The sequence below is a fragment of the Lactuca sativa genome, chromosome 1, assembly GCF_002870075.4.
Source record: "Lactuca sativa cultivar Salinas chromosome 1, Lsat_Salinas_v11, whole genome shotgun sequence".
Taxonomy (NCBI): Eukaryota; Viridiplantae; Streptophyta; class Magnoliopsida; order Asterales; family Asteraceae; genus Lactuca; species Lactuca sativa.
This window is the reverse complement of record NC_056623.2, coordinates 49,181,178-49,198,463: the sequence shown is the minus strand read 5'-3', so window position 1 is coordinate 49,198,463 and position 17,286 is coordinate 49,181,178. Positions and strand designations below refer to the sequence as shown.

Here is a 17,286-nt window from a genome sequence, read left to right as displayed (position 1 = left end):
CCTTATTTTGTAACTATCACATAATTACAATTCAACCCCTCTAGTTTAATTAATTACACTTGATCACAAAATTAATTCTTAATTAATTATTGACCAATATTAATTAAACAAATATGATTTCTCCTTTAATATATTATTCTTATAACATATTAATAAATCATAATAACCTCTCTCTCTATTTATTTCTCCAATCAAGTTGCTTTGGTGAAGGCAACCCAAAAGGACCATGCACCATCGGGTCAAGTACATACCAAAATAGTTATGGACTTAGACACTAATCCAACAACTGGGTCATATATGGCTAAAAGAGCCCGATTCCAATCCCCAAACCGGGTCATATAAAGATTAAATATGGACCGGTTTCATTCAAATAACCGAGTCTTTTTCAAACTTGCAAAAACCAACTATAATCACATTACCGGACAACATGATTATAAAAATGTTGTGTTGCTGAGATGAGTTCATCCCTTTGACAATTTTGCCCCTGGTTTTGTCTTGCATCTGTGTGGTGGTTTCTTTTGGAGTTGCTGGCATACTTTCTTGATCTTCTCTGGTTCTATTTGTGATCCTGGTTGCTGATTGCATTCTAGATGTTGGTGTGTTTTATTGCTTTCTTGACCATTTTGCCCCTGCCTGGCAATTTTTGGTGTGGTGCTTGATTACTGATGTTTTCTCCCTCTATTGATCTGTTTGCTTTTGTTCTGGTCTGCTATGCTCTCCATGTTGATGGTGGAATAGATATTTGCTATTTGGACCTTTTTACCCTTGTGGGGTGTTTTTCTTATTGTTTTTAGTTCTTTGTATGTTTTGCTTTTGTTTGTTTGATTCTTCTTGTTGCTCATTATTTTACTTTGTTCCAGCTTCATTCTTGTGTGTTGTTTACTAAAGTCATAGTTGAAAAAAAGAATTCATTAATCCACATTTATATTTGCTAAAAGAAGTCAAAACACCCGGTTGTAGAATATGGGTCATATAACTTCCTAGTAAGCGTGTTCTGTAGTAATACTAATAGAACCCGGTTGTTTTTCTCGAGACAGGGTCATATACCTATACGACTAAAAGTCCCGGTTGTTATGCTGGGAACCGGTTTCCTTAAGTGAGCATATATCCCGGTTTGTTAGAATGAACCGGGTCATATTGGTTGTTCCCTTTTAAGTCCTGGTTTTTTAATAATATATCGCAGTTTTTCTCGAAACCAGGTTCTAATTGGCGAGTCCTGTAAAGCCTTTTGTAGTAGTGAGCTTCTTGCATTTCAAGCTCAAAAGCCTAAAAATATCCAATACACAATTTACATCAGCATTAAATCTCCTCGCAAAACCAATTTGATGATTGTCATTTTTTTATCCGTCAATGTAACAATTACATATTCTACTAATTTGATTAACTAGAGTGATTAAATCCTAATTCAAGAGACCAACATGAACCGAACCAAAATCAAACATTAGATTAAAACAGGACGGGTATTACTATATACAAACATGAATTAAAAAACAATACCACTGATTACTTGCATAAAAGGTCGACGTCGATGCAAAACTGAAATCTAAAGTTTTACCCATAAATGGCTAAAAACGAAACAAAAACTGTTAATCTGAAAAAAAAAAAAAAAGAGTAAAAATCTTAACTTGCAAAACTTAATAAACGAGTCTCTAATCGTGGTCTTCGGATCTCGAAAATCGCTAGAAAGTCGCCTAAATCACCTAGAAGAAAAGGCTAAAAGTGTTATGTTTATAGAGATAAGCGTCATCAAGATAAGCACTCGGGAGGAAAATATGATCGTGTTTTTGGAAACACAGTTACAACGTGTAACTGTGAAAAAATGTCCCGAATTGAATCGATAAAATAAAGTACAATGCTACAATGCTATTAACGGTTTCAAATTAATAACCCATGATTTGAATTCCAAAACATACAAATAAAAAAATCAATGTTCAACTTGTTCCAACAATTCTAGTAACTTTACATTTTTTTTTGTTCGTTCCAAGGTACCCGTATTTTGTACATTCCAGCAACAACATTTTCTTAAACTCATTTATCAAAAATACATGTGACATGATTTGGTATAACGGTTAACTACTACTTAGTAACAATGAATGATAATACCAAGCCTCAAAATATTTATGATCAACAACATTGTTGTTAACAATCAGTTTAAACAAGTGGTCAAGGAAAGTGAAAACAATAAGAACCTACTTTCATGTCCATATTTAATATACAATCTGTTTTCTTGGGAAAATTTCAAACACTAGCAATCTACTTACATTTTATAATACAATATAGATATTATGAAATGCAATACTGAAAGACACAACAAAGATCATCCGTTGTATCCATTGTATCCATTGTTCAAGGGTCCTGACAAAAATACACAGTCGGGCATCTACATAACGACCAACGTGTGACATTCACAACGCTGCCAACAAATGGTCATATACCGTATAACTATTCATCCCCATTCTTAACCCCAAGTTCTTGAGTATGTAATTGTACTTGGAGCTTCTAGAAACAAGGTTTGAGTATGTTGTTGTACTTGGAGCGGCTAGCAACAAGGTATTGCGACTGGACAAAGAACTACACTAATATTCGTCATTTCTTGACCCCTCATATAACATTACATATATGTAGTTCCCTTATGATATATTCCATACAATATACAATTACACCAACAAGTACTTATACAATAAGTTTTATCAACCATACGAGTTCCAACACAGGATAGTTTCCATCATCCAACTTAAACCCAAGCCAAAATTAGAAATTATCGAAGACGTCTTAAGAATTAATTATATCAAATTTATTCATCAACACAAAGTATAACCAAGAAATATAATAACCAAACAATGCATCGATTAGAATAAATCATAACCAATTCATATAAAAATTACAATCATTTAACAATTAATTTTAGATATTCTTTTAAAACAGAGCGATATTATGAGTACGTTAGACTTATTGGTAGTTTATTAAAAAAAAAACAATAGAAGTAAGACCCTAATTTGGAGCCTTTCTCAAGAAAAAGGTGCCGCGTGTAGAGAGAGAGGTGTTAGAAAACAGGGATACTTTGTGGACGCGGGAAGAAATTATCCGGATCAACTTTGGCCTTGATTCGAATCAACTTCTGAAAATTGTCCCTTTTCCGGTACCTCTCACCCCAAAGACTGGCTTCTTCATAATTAGAACTTCCAACACCCAAATCTAGATCATTGTAGTTGGAATATGCTTCTCTTGGGTTCTTTGAGACATAAGGCGTCAGTAACTCGTCCAAGCTTCGAAGCCACATTATTCTCTTGAGCGATGTAGGGGTCGTGTCTGAAGTTTGACCGTTAAAATTAACAGTCTTGAGAATCTGTAACAACACCCCAGCTCTATGAGGATATGGAATTGCTGACTCTGAGTAATCAGCCATCCTTCCGCCAAAAGGATTGATCATGAGAAGTGCCGATCCGTCGTTTTGAATGAGCTTTCTCCATATCTTTCTTAGACCGCGTATGGGAATTGGTGTCCGGACATAGTCTGATTTGCTTTTATTGTTCAGCTTGGCTATAGCAGACCGGTTCGTGAGGATCTCAATTGGGGTGGAGCTTGGCAGGCCCCAAAACACAACGGTCGATTGGATGCTTCTAATTTCTTCACAAATCTCTCGTCTAACACCGAGCTCAGGAAATTTTTCGTCCAGCAACGGAAGCAATGTGTCCCTTGTGCCCTGATAAATTCCTTCGAACATAATCCGTATGGTTTTCTTGGTGGTGTTGCCAATATATTCGGCAAACACCTGAGTTCTTATGTGTAGATTTCTATCAATAGTTGGCGCAACGTATTGATATTTATGGAAAATTTTGGTTGCCCCTTCTTCCAAAGTTTTATTCAGTATGAATACAGTTACTTTTTCTGGAACCGGAACCAACCTGAGCTTCCATGCGAGAACGATTCCAAAACTGGAAGCACCACCTCCTCGTATTGCCCAAAACAAATCCTTACCCATGGACTTCCTGTCAAGAATATTTCCATTGACATCCATAAAGCGAACGTCCACAACATTATCAGCAGCAGTACCATATTTCCTCAGTAGGTTTCCGTAGCCACCACCGCCCATGTACCCGCCAACACCCACCGTGGGGCAAACACCTGCCGGGAAATACAAGGTGTCGGTCTTCTGAGAAATACTGTAATAGAGTTCACCAAGCACAGCACCTGGCTGGACCCATGCGCTCCTGTTAGCTACGTCCACGTCTATAGACCTCATGTTGGTGAAATCAAGCATAACAAAGGGAACATCAGCAGTGTATGATAGGCCTTCATAGTCATGGCCCCCACTCCTGATCCTCATCTCGTACCCATGTTTCTTTGCGCAGAATAGAGCCTTTTGGACAAGTGTTTCATCCACAGGTGTCACGATGATTGATGGTTTAGGAGTCGAGGGTTTAAGGAACCTAGTGTTTTGCACTGCGACTTGCCAAATGGGAATGAAAGAAGCATTGACAGGTGTGATAATGAGCTGCTGAGAGAAGGAGGTGACATTGTTGGATTTGGGCTGTATGCAACTTATGAAATTTTCCGTACCTGGTGTAACATCAACAAGGGAAGATAAGTTTGCCCATGAGTTAGAAAAGGAAAGACAAAGAACCAGAAGGAAGACACAGGAGCGTATTTGAGAGTACTTCTTCATCTTAATTTGATTGGTTTGAATATCGATGCCAGTGTCTTATTTATAAACACTATATATAGGGCATACAGTTGACTTCAAAAACGGGATATAAAAATGGTGAATTCAAATGGGGTTAGAAAAAACCTAGAAGCAGCTTGCTGATTAGAATTTATCAAAAGGTTTTAAATGGAAATTGATTATGATCGTAAGTGGCGTCTTCAAACTAATTAAAAGCTAAATAAATTATCCTTAATTTTACATTATACTATATGTTGTGTGTGTCTGTGTGTCTGTGTGTTTAAACTAAATTCACATAACGATTCACAAAACAAAATTCTTTAGTCAATGCTGACCTAAACACATTGAGTTGAAATGGTAAATTGCGACCTCACATTCTGATTCCTAACGGAATAGTCAATTCCGCTCTCTATATATCTATCATGATACACTTGATTAGTTAACGTAGATTCCATTTCATGTTTTCAACAAGAAAATTGCGGTCTGGATAGTAAAGTTTTTTAGGTATTAATCTCGTCAAATATACTCATTTAATTTTCAAAAGTGTTTAAGATATGTGCTTCCTGTTAACGACGACCATTCATAAGTAATTACAAGTTCGAAAATTTCAATAATACCCTTTGAATCAAAAGTCAACGGAGGAAATAATGAAAACACTAATTACAAAATATACGATAATTTGGTGACTCAGATCTATATATGGCATTTTCTTATTAATTTATAAAGAATAGAGAGGATGATGACTTCATATCGGGTTATAATTAATATTTAATGAGAACTCAAATGGAGTTAGAAAAACCGACCCTAGAAGGACCTTGGTGATTTGAATTCTAAAAAGGTTTTAATTAAATGAAATTCATTAATAAGATCATAAGTGGCGTACGTGTTAAAAGCAAATTATGTTATCCTAAACTTAAGTTATATATGTATGTATGCATGCATTTATGTATGTATGTATGTATGTGTTTGTAAAGCTAAATTGAAATAACTCAATAAGCATCCACAAAAACAGCATTCTTTAGTCAACATCCTTAATTGCTGATCTAAGCATATTGAGCTGAAATAGTAAAATATGACCTGGCAATCTGTTTTCTAATGGAATAGTCAAATAGAATCTAAGATGCAGTTGATTTCGTTATAATATATCGATTCCGCGATTCAAAAAGAAAACTGCCGCATAGATAATATGAAATTGTTTTCAGGTAATGTACGTTGTTTAACTTTTTGTTGAATGTTCAGGAATACGTAATTCAGATATGTGCTTCTTGTTAAGGACGAGCTATTACTTTTATAATTACAAGTTCTGAAGATGTCAATAATACCATCTGAGTCAAAAGTCAACGAAGGAATAAAAGTCAAGGAAAGATATGTGCTTCCAGTTTTTTTTTCTCATATAGTTTGAACCACGGCATGCATGCAGACTGTTGAGGTTGATTAAAGCTATGATATTTAATATTAGGCTAATGATATGGAGGACTTTAATTCGAAGACTTGGCAAAAGTTTTGTTAGAAGAAATGAAAAAGTTAGAATGGACGTCATTGATTAGAAAATTGTTTTCACGGTATGGTGTCTTATTCTTATAATATTCACAGGCAAATTCCATATTTAATTTTCAATTATTTTATTTTGTCTAAGTGTCCGTTTTAGGCTAGTTTATGTTTCGTTTTGATGGTGCATCAACCCACAATTCATGCCTAGACAAGTATGATACGGTGGCAAATTGTTTATAAGCCTTTGCATTTAAAGGTTTCGAGAACCGATTTAAAGACACCAAACTGATCAAAAGCATAGACGAACATATAAACAACTAAATTTTGTTTGGGCGGGCGGGAAGTTGAACCTTGAAAAACAAGATATTATTATTAATCGTAAGATGGTCATATTTGGGCGATCCTCCATATAAGTCGGTGAATGTTAATGCCTCTACACCTATTTGACACCAGATCGATGTTGGGCGGGGCCCAATTAAGGGCAAAGGCCCAATATGTGTTTATTACGTATGTTATATGGTATTTTGGGGAATTCATTAATATTTGTACTTACGGTTTTCGGTTTATATTTCAGGTACTTTTGGTTCAAATTGTAAGAGTCTGGGATGATTGCAGAGCACACACCACCTCACTTCATCTTGGCTGTATGACAATGTTTTGGATTACCATTTTACTAATTTTAAAAATGATATTTTTGGGTATTATTTTTGAGACGTTACAAATTGATATCAGAGCCTTAGTTTGAGGGATTCGGACATACTCTCGGGTGTGTCTGAACTCAAACTGAGGATTTGTTAAAAAAATTCAAAAAAAAAGGGAAATATTTTTACAGAAAAGGGTTTACTAACACAAGTAAGGGTGTAGGGGATGCAATCGACCGAGCTCAAGAAAGTTTTCCCAAAATACTCATACATGTTATCTAATATGATTTGATTTGTGAATCTGTGAATCGCATGCTACTTAGGGCTAATGATATGCTCAGTGTTTGCATGATAGAATTCTAGGAGAGGTGCTTTTGTATGCTTATTGTATGAGCATGTAGACCAGTATTGATCAGTCAGTGATATGATGGCTTGATTAGGTTATGCTTGGTTCTGATTACTCGATGTAATTTTTTGTTGTCAGTGATATGTAATTGTATTTGTCAGCATGTTAGAGGGAGCAGGTAGGAGTCCCCTCTACTGCAGATGGCAGAGAGTGGTGTGGTGGTTGTCCTAGGAGAACCTAGGAAGAGATTTAGTGTCGGGAACCTTATATTGATGAGAGTTAATAGTATGGATAAAGAGTGACCTGGCGGATTCAAGGAAAACCTTGAGGAAAGTACGGATAGATGTGCAAGGCAATATGGGACCGTACTAACAGAAGCAGAGAATTCGTACTCGAGTCAAGGAGAGCTGCGATGAAACCTGGAAACTTATGGAGTATAAGATCACTCAACAATATATATATATATATATATATATATATATATATATATATATGTGTGTGTGTGTGTGTGTGTGTATGTGTATTATGATGGTTTGTATCGTCTATTTTCAGTATGTGACTCTTCGAGGCAGACCGGTTGGTATTTCTGGTGCTAGTGAGTGCTCAAGCCCAGGTTTTGGAGCCGGGCAGTTGGATGATCAAACACAGGAGTTCATTACGTCTAAGATTATGCCTTGCATTCTCGAGCAGACTCTTGTGATCTACGGTACGATCAAGTAGGGTATGGTGGAGCTGTTGGAGGAGCGTTTGCGCTCTTTCCATTCTGAGATGGTGACCTTGATAGGGGCGCATTCATTGACCTTCATGGAGTTTTGGGCATGTGAGGCTCTTGACTACTACGAGGAGAAGAAACCGACATCAAGTAGGTAATGGTTAGCAGATGTTGCTAATGTATTTCGCACCAGCAGTTGTGTGGATTGGCAGTATCCTAACCATGATGAAGTAAGTCGATGGGTTGTGTTTGGTATGTCAAACCTAACAAACAAAAAATGGGAAATAAAAATCAATTCTTGTTTGAAAATGGTAGTAGTAGTGTTGTTAAAATCTCGACTAGGTTCTGAATCTCCAATTAGTCCTTAGGCGTTACCCAGCCGACTAGAAGACCCCTAGATATTAATCTATGCCTACACAATGAGCGAAGCAATAGAAAACGATGAAATTTTAACATTTTGAAGAAGTTCTATGTCAACAAAAACTATTTGAGGTATGACTAGTGTTGTCTTAATCATAATAACCTATTTGTTATGATATTAGTGGTATTTACGAACTTTGTTACGAAATTAGTCATCTTTAATTATTTCTAAATTCAACAAGTTAGCGATTTAGGGTCCCCGATGAATCCCTCAATTAATCTCAACCTAGCCGATTAACCCCTTAACCTCAGTCCATCCACCGACTAGCTAATGTCGAGTGTTTTTTATAACTTTAGGTAGTACATAGTAAATATGTGTAACATCCCGTTTGTTAAATAAATAAGTAGATAAAAAATCAATAATAATAGTAGCCTTGAATGTGGAATAATTCATAAAACCGGGACATATATGAGGAACAGAACGCACAACATTTGATCATATACGAAGATTAGGACACGGTCCAACCATTCAAAACTGGGTCATATATGGCTAAAAGAGCCCGATTCCAATCCCCAAACCGGGTCATATAAAGATTAAATATGGACCGGTTTCATTCAAATAACCGAGTCTTTTTCAAACTTGCAAAAACCAACTATAATCACATTACCGGACAACATGATTATAAAAATGTTGTGTTGCTGAGATGAGTTCATCCCTTTGACAATTTTGCCCCTGGTTTTGTCTTGCATCTGTGTGGTGGTTTCTTTTGGAGTTGCTGGCATACTTTCTTGATCTTCTCTGGTTCTATTTGTGATCCTGGTTGCTGATTGCATTCTAGATGTTGGTGTGTTTTATTGCTTTCTTGACCATTTTGCCCCTGCCTGGCAATTTTTGGTGTAGTGCTTGTTTACTGATGTTTTCTCCCTCTATTGATCTGTTTGCTTTTGTTCTGGTCTGCTATGCTCTCCATGTTGATGGTGGAATAGATATTTGCTATTTGGACCTTTTTACCCTTGTGGGGTGTTTTTCTTATTGTTTTTAGTTCTTTGTATGTTTTGCTTTTGTTTGTTTGATTCTTCTTGTTGCTCATTATTTTACTTTGTTCCAGCTTCATTCTTGTGTGTTTTTTACTAAAGTCATAGTTGAAAAAAAGAAGTCATTAATCCACATTTATATTTGCTAAAAGAAGTCAAAACACCCGGTTGTAGAATATGGTCCATATAACTTCCTAGTAAGCGTGTTCTGTAGTAATACTAATAGAACCCGGTTGTTTTTCTCGAGACAGGGTCATATACCTATACGACTAAAAGTCCCGGTTGTTATGCTGGGAACCGGTTTCCTTAAGTGAGCATATATCCCGGTTTGTCAGAATGAACCGGGTCATATTGGTTGTTCCCTTTTAAGTCCTGGTTTTTTAATAATATATCGCAGTTTTTCTCGAAACCGGGTTCTAATTGGCAAGTCCTATAAAGCCTTTTGTAGTAGTGAGCTTCTTGCATTTCAAGCTCAAAAGCCTAAAAATATCCAAGACACAATTTACATCAGCATTAAATCTCCTCGCAAAACCAATTTGATGATTGTCATCTTTTTATCGGTCAATGTAACAATTACATATTCTACTAATTTGATTAACTAGAGTGATTAAATCCTAATTCAAGAGACCAACATGAACCGAACCAAAATCAAACATTAGATTAAAACAGGACGGGTATTACTATATACAAACATGAATTAAAAAACAATACCACCGATTACTTGCATAAAAGGTCGACGTCGATGCAAAACTGAAATCTAAAGTTTTACCCATAAATGGCTAAAAACGAAACAAAAACTGTTAATCTGAAAAAAAAAAAAAGTAAAAATCTTAACTTGCAAAACTTAATAAACGAGTCTCTAATCGTGGTCTTCGGATCTCGAAAATCGCTAGAAAGTCGCCTAAATCACCTAGAAGAAAAGGCTAAAAATGTTATGTTTATAGAGATAAGCGTCATCAAGATAAGCACTCGGGAGGAAAATATGATCGTGTTTTTGGAAACACAGTTACAACGTGTAACTGTGAAAAAATGTCTCGAATTGAATCGATAAAATAAAGTACAATGCTACAATGCTATTAACGGTTTAAAATTAATAACCCATGATTTGAATTCCAAAACATACATATAAAAAAATCAATGTTCAACTTGTTCCAACAATTCTAGTAACTTTACATTTTTTTTGTTCGTTCCAAGGTACCCGTATTTTGTACATTCCAGCAACAACATTTTCTTAAACTCATTTATCAAAAATACATGTGACATGATTTGGTATAGCGGTTAACTACTACTTAGTAACAATGAATGATAATACCAAGCCTCAAAATATTTATGATCAACAACATTGTTATTAACAATCAGTTTAAACAAGTGGTCAAGGAAAGTGAAAACAATAAGAACCTACTTTCATGTCCATATTTAATATACAGTCTGTTTTCTTGGGAAAATTTCAAACACTAGCAATCTACTTACATTTTATAATACAATATAGATATTATGAAATGCAATACTGAAAGACACAACAAAGATCATCCGTTGTATCCATTGTATCCATTGTTCAAGGGTCCTGACAAAAATACACAGTCGGGCATCTACATAACGACCAACGTGTGACATTCACAACGCTGCCAACAAATGGTCATATACCGTATAACTATTCATCCCCATTCTTAACCCCAAGTTCTTGAGTATGTAATTGTACTTGGAGCTTCTAGAAACAAGGTTTGAGTATGTTGTTGTACTTGGAGCGGCTAGCAACAAGGTATTGCGACTGGACAAAGAACTACACTAATATTCGTCATTTCTTGACCCCTCATATAACATTACATATATGTAGTTCCCTTATGATATATTCCATACAATATACAATTACACCAACAAGTACTTATACAATAAGTTTTATCAACCATACAAGTTCCAACACAGGATAGTTTCCATCATCCAACTTAAACCCAAGCCAAAATTAGAAATTATCGAAGACGTCTTAAGAATTAATTATATCAAATTTATTCATCAACACAAAGTATAACCAAGAAATATAATAACCAAACAATGCATCGATTAGAATAAATCATAACCAATTCATATAAAAATTACAATCATTTAACAATTAATTTTAGATATTCTTTTAAAACAGAGCGATATTATGAGTACGTTAGACTTATTGGTAGTTTATTAAAAAAAAAACAATAGAAGTAAGACCCTAATTTGGAGCCTTTCTCAAGAAAAAGGTGCCGCGTGTAGAGAGAGAGGTGTTAGAAAACAGGGATACTTTGTGGACGCGGGAAGAAATTATCCGGATCAACTTTGGCCTTGATTCGAATCAACTTCTGAAAATTGTCCCTTTTCCGGTACCTCTCACCCCAAAGACTGGCTTCTTCATAATTAGAACTTCCAACACCCAAATCTAGATCATTGTAGTTGGAATATGCTTCTCTTGGGTTCTTTGAGACATAAGGCGTCAGTAACTCGTCCAAGCTTCGAAGCCACATTATTCTCTTGAGCGATGTAGGGGTCGTGTCTGAAGTTTGACCGTTAAAATTAACAGTCTTGAGAATCTGTAACAACACCCCAGCTCTATGAGGATATGGAATTGCTGACTCTGAGTAATCAGCCATCCTTCCGCCAAAAGGATTGATCATGAGAAGTGCCGATCCGTCGTTTTGAATGAGCTTTCTCCATATCTTTCTTAGACCGCGTATGGGAATTGGTGTCCGGACATAGTCTGATTTGCTTTTATTGTTCAGCTTGGCTATAGCAGACCGGTTCGTGAGGATCTCAATTGGGGTGGAGCTTGGCAGGCCCCAAAACACAACGGTCGATTGGATGCTTCTAATTTCTTCACAAATCTCTCGTCTAACACCGAGCTCAGGAAATTTTTCGTCCAGCAACGGAAGCAATGTGTCCCTTGTTCCCTGATAAATTCCTTCGAACATAATCCGTATGGTTTTCTTGGTGGTGTTGCCAATATATTCGGCAAACACCTGAGTTCTTATGTGTAGATTTCTATCAATAGTTGGCGCAACGTATTGATATTTATGGAAAATTTTGGTTGCCCCTTCTTCCAAAGTTTTATTCAGTATGAATACAGTTACTTTTTCTGGAACCGGAACCAACCTGAGCTTCCATGCGAGAACGATTCCAAAACTGGAAGCACCACCTCCTCGTATTGCCCAAAACAAATCCTTACCCATGGACTTCCTGTCAAGAATATTTCCATTGACATCCATAAAGCGAACGTCCACAACATTATCAGCAGCAGTACCATATTTCCTCAGTAGGTTTCCGTAGCCACCACCGCCCATGTACCCGCCAACACCCACCGTGGGGCAAACACCTGCCGGGAAATACAAGGTGTCGGTCTTCTGAGAAATACTGTAATAGAGTTCACCAAGCACAGCACCTGGCTGGACCCATGCGCTCCTGTTAGCTACGTCCACGTCTATAGACCTCATGTTGGTGAAATCAAGCATAACAAAGGGAACATCAGCAGTGTATGATAGGCCTTCATAGTCATGGCCCCCACTCCTGATCCTCATCTCGTACCCATGTTTCTTTGCGCAGAATAGAGCCTTTTGGACAAGTGTTTCATCCACAGGTGTCACGATGATTGATGGTTTAGGAGTCGAGGGTTTAAGGAACCTAGTGTTTTGCACTGCGACTTGCCAAATGGGAATGAAAGAAGCATTGACAGGTGTGATAATGAGCTGCTGAGAGAAGGAGGTGACATTGTTGGATTTGGGCTGTATGCAACTTATGAAATTTTCCGTACCTGGTGTAACATCAACAAGGGAAGATAAGTTTGCCCATGAGTTAGAAAAGGAAAGACAAAGAACCAGAAGGAAGACACAGGAGCGTATTTGAGAGTACTTCTTCATCTTAATTTGATTGGTTTGAATATCGATGCCAGTGTCTTATTTATAAACACTATATATAGGGCATACAGTTGACTTCAAAAACGGGATATAAAAATGGTGAATTCAAATGGGGTTAGAAAAAACCTAGAAGCAGCTTGCTGATTAGAATTTATCAAAAGGTTTTAAATGGAAATTGATTATGATCGTAAGTGGCGTCTTCAAACTAATTAAAAGCTAAATAAATTATCCTTAATTTTACATTATACTATATGTTGTGTGTGTCTGTGTGTCTGTGTGTTTAAACTAAATTCACATAACGATTCACAAAACAAAATTCTTTAGTCAATGCTGACCTAAACACATTGAGTTGAAATGGTAAATTGCGACCTCACATTCTGATTCCTAACGGAATAGTCAATTCCGCTCTCTATATATCTATCATGATACACTTGATTAGTTAACGTAGATTCCATTTCATGTTTTCAACAAGAAAATTGCGGTCTGGATAGTAAAGTTTTTTAGGTATTAATCTCGTCAAATATACTCATTTAATTTTCAAAAGTGTTTAAGATATGTGCTTCCTGTTAACGACGACCATTCATAAGTAATTACAAGTTCGAAAATTTCAATAATACCCTTTGAATCAAAAGTCAACGGAGGAAATAATGAAAACACTAATTACAAAATATACGATAATTTGGTGACTCAGATCTATATATGGCATTTTCTTATTAATTTATAAAGAATAGAGAGGATGATGACTTCATATCGGGTTATAATTAATATTTAATGAGAACTCAAATGGAGTTAGAAAAACCGACCCTAGAAGGACCTTGGTGATTTGAATTCTAAAAAGGTTTTAATTAAATGAAATTCATTAATAAGATCATAAGTGGCGTACGTGTTAAAAGCAAATTATGTTATCCTAAACTTAAGTTATATATGTATGTATGCATGCATTTATGTATGTATGTATGTATGTGTTTGTAAAGCTAAATTGAAATAACTCAATAAGCATCCACAAAAACAGCATTCTTTAGTCAACATCCTTAATTGCTGATCTAAGCATATTGAGCTGAAATAGTAAAATATGACCTGGCAATCTGTTTTCTAATGGAATAGTCAAATAGAATCTAAGATGCAGTTGATTTCGTTATAATATATCGATTCCGCGATTCAAAAAGAAAACTGCCGCATAGATAATATGAAATTGTTTTCAGGTAATGTACGTTGTTTAACTTTTTGTTGAATGTTCAGGAATACGTAATTCAGATATGTGCTTCTTGTTAAGGACGAGCTATTACTTTTATAATTACAAGTTCTGAAGATGTCAATAATACCATCTGAGTCAAAAGTCAACGAAGGAATAAAAGTCAAGGAAAGATATGTGCTTCCAGTTTTTTTTTCTCATATAGTTTGAACCACGGCATGCATGCAGACTGTTGAGGTTGATTAAAGCTATGATATTTAATATTAGGCTAATGATATGGAGGACTTTAATTCGAAGACTTGGCAAAAGTTTTGTTAGAAGAAATGAAAAAGTTAGAATGGACGTCATTGATTAGAAAATTGTTTTCACGGTATGGTGTCTTATTCTTATAATATTCACAGGCAAATTCCATATTTAATTTTCAATTATTTTATTTTGTCTAAGTGTCCGTTTTAGGCTAGTTTATGTTTCGTTTTGATGGTGCATCAACCCACAATTCATGCCTAGACAAGTATGATACGGTGGCAAATTGTTTATAAGCCTTTGCATTTAAAGGTTTCGAGAACCGATTTAAAGACACCAAACTGATCAAAAGCATAGACGAACATATAAACAACTAAATTTTGTTTGGGCGGGCGGGAAGTTGAACCTTGAAAAACAAGATATTATTATTAATCGTAAGATGGTCATATTTGGGCGATCCTCCATATAAGTCGGTGAATGTTAATGCCTCTACACCTATTTGACACCAGATCGATGTTGGGCGGGGCCCAATTAAGGGCAGAGGCCCAATATGTGCTTATTACGTATGTTATATGGTATTTTGGGGAATTCATTAATATTTGTACTTACGGTTTTCGGTTTATATTTCAGGTACTTTTGGTTCAAATTGTAAGAGTCTGGGATGATTGCAGAGCACACACCACCTCACTTCATCTTGGCTGTATGACAATGTTTTGGATTACCATTTTACTAATTTTAAAAATGATATTTTTGGGTTTTATTTTTGAGACGTTACAAATTGATATCAGAGCCTTAGTTTGAGGGATTCGGACATACTCTCGGGTGTGTCTGAACTCAAACTGAGGATTTGTTAAAAAAATGCACAAAAAAGGGAAATATTTTTACAGAAAAAGGTTTACTAACACAAGTAAGGGTGTGGTGGATGCAATCGACCGAGCTCAAGTAAGTTTTCCCAAAATACTCATACATGTTATCTAATATGATTTGATTTGTGAATCTGTGAATCGCATGCTAGTTAGGGCTAATGATATGCTCAGTGTTTGCATGATAGAATTCTAGGAGAGGTGCTTTTGTATGCTTATTGTATGAGCATGTAGACCAGTACTGATCAGTCAGTGATATGATGCCTTGATTAGGTTATGCTTGGTTCTGATTACTCGATGCTCGAATGTTGCTTGCTTTGTGCTTTTTAGGAGTTCTCACTAACATTAGCTAACTAGTAAGCCAATATGTAAAGTTGCATATGGCGGAAACTAAATAATTTTACAAGGTTAGGTTTTAACTCTATTGGGCAGCTCTTGTTTGACTCCAATCATTGTAGTGTGAGACCTTTCATTCGAAGAATTTTTTGTTGTCAGTGATATGTAATTGTATTTGTGAGCATGTTAGAGGGTGCAGGTAGGAGTCCCCTCTACTGCAGATGGCAGAGAGTGGTGTGGTGGTTGTCCTAGGAGAACCTAGGAAGAGATTTAGTATCGGGAACCCTATATTGATGAGAGTTAATAGTATGGATAAAGAGTGACCTGGCGGATTCAAGGAAAACCTTGAGGAAAGTACGGATAGATGTGCAAGGCAATATGGGACCGTACTAACAGAAGCAGAGAATTCGTACTCGAGTCAAGGAGAGCTGCGATGAAACCTGGAAACTTGTGGAGTATAAGATCACTCAACAATATATATATATATATATATATATATATATATATATATATATATATATATATATATATATGTGTGTGTGTGTGTGTGTATGTGTGTATGTGTATTATGATGGTTTGTATCGTCTATTTTCAGTATGTGACTCTTCGAGGCAGACCGGTTGGTATTTCTGGTGCTAGTGAGTGCTCAAGCCCAGGTTTTGGAGCCGGGCAGTTGGATGATCAAACACAGGAGTTCATTACGTCTAAGATTATGCCTTGCATTCTCGAGCAGACTCTTGTGATCTACGGTATGATCAAGTAGGGTATGGTGGAGCTGTTGGAGGAGCGTTTGCGCTCTTTCCATTCTGAGATGGTGACCTTGATAGGGGCGCATTCATTGACCTTCATGGAGTTTTGGGCATGTGAGGCTCTTGACTACTACGAGGAGAAGAAACCGACATCAAGTAGGTAATGGTTAGCAGATGTTGCTAACGTATTTCGCACCAGCAGTTGTGTGGATTGGCAGTATCCTAACCATGATGAAGTAAGTCGATGGGTTGTGTTTGGTATGTCAAACCTAACAAACAAAGAATGGGAAATAAAAATCAATTCTTGTTTGAAAATGGTAGTAGTAGTGTTCTTAAAATCTCGACTAGGTTCTGAATCTCCAATTAGTCCTTAGGCGTTACCCAACGGACTAGAAGACCCCTAGATATTAATCTATGCCTACACAATGAGCGAAGCAATAGCAAACGATGAAATTTTAACATCTTGCAGAAGTTATATGTCAACAAAAACTATTTGAGGAATGACTAGTGTTGTATTAATCATAATAACCTATTTGTTATGATATTAGTGGTATTTACGAACTTTGTTACGAAATTAGTCATCTTTAATTATTTCTAAATTCAACAAGTTAGCGATTTAGGGTCCCCGATGAATCCCTCAATTAATCTCAACCTAGCCGATTAACCCCTTAACCTCAGTCCACCGACTAGCTAACATCGAGTGTTTTTTACAACTTTAGGTAGTACATAGTAAATATGTGTAACATCCCGTTTGTTAAATAAATAAGTAGATAAAAAATCAAT

General features: G+C 36.1%; 2 protein-coding genes across 2 annotated transcripts; both read right to left on the bottom strand.

Moving 5' to 3' along the window:
* Positions 1-3,025: 3,025 nt before the first annotated feature.
* LOC128127187 (tetrahydroberberine oxidase-like) lies at positions 3,026-4,666 on the bottom strand. Its single transcript, XM_052765610.1, has one exon. The coding sequence runs from the start codon at positions 4,664-4,666 to the stop codon at positions 3,044-3,046; it is 1,623 nt and encodes a 540-aa protein (XP_052621570.1). The 3' UTR covers positions 3,026-3,043.
* Positions 4,667-11,482: 6,816 nt separating this feature from the next.
* Positions 11,483-13,123, bottom strand: LOC128127185 (tetrahydroberberine oxidase-like). Its single transcript, XM_052765607.1, has one exon. It carries the CDS (start codon positions 13,121-13,123, stop codon positions 11,501-11,503), a length of 1,623 nt encoding a protein of 540 aa, XP_052621567.1. The 3' UTR covers positions 11,483-11,500.
* Between the last annotated feature and the right edge of the window lie 4,163 nt (positions 13,124-17,286).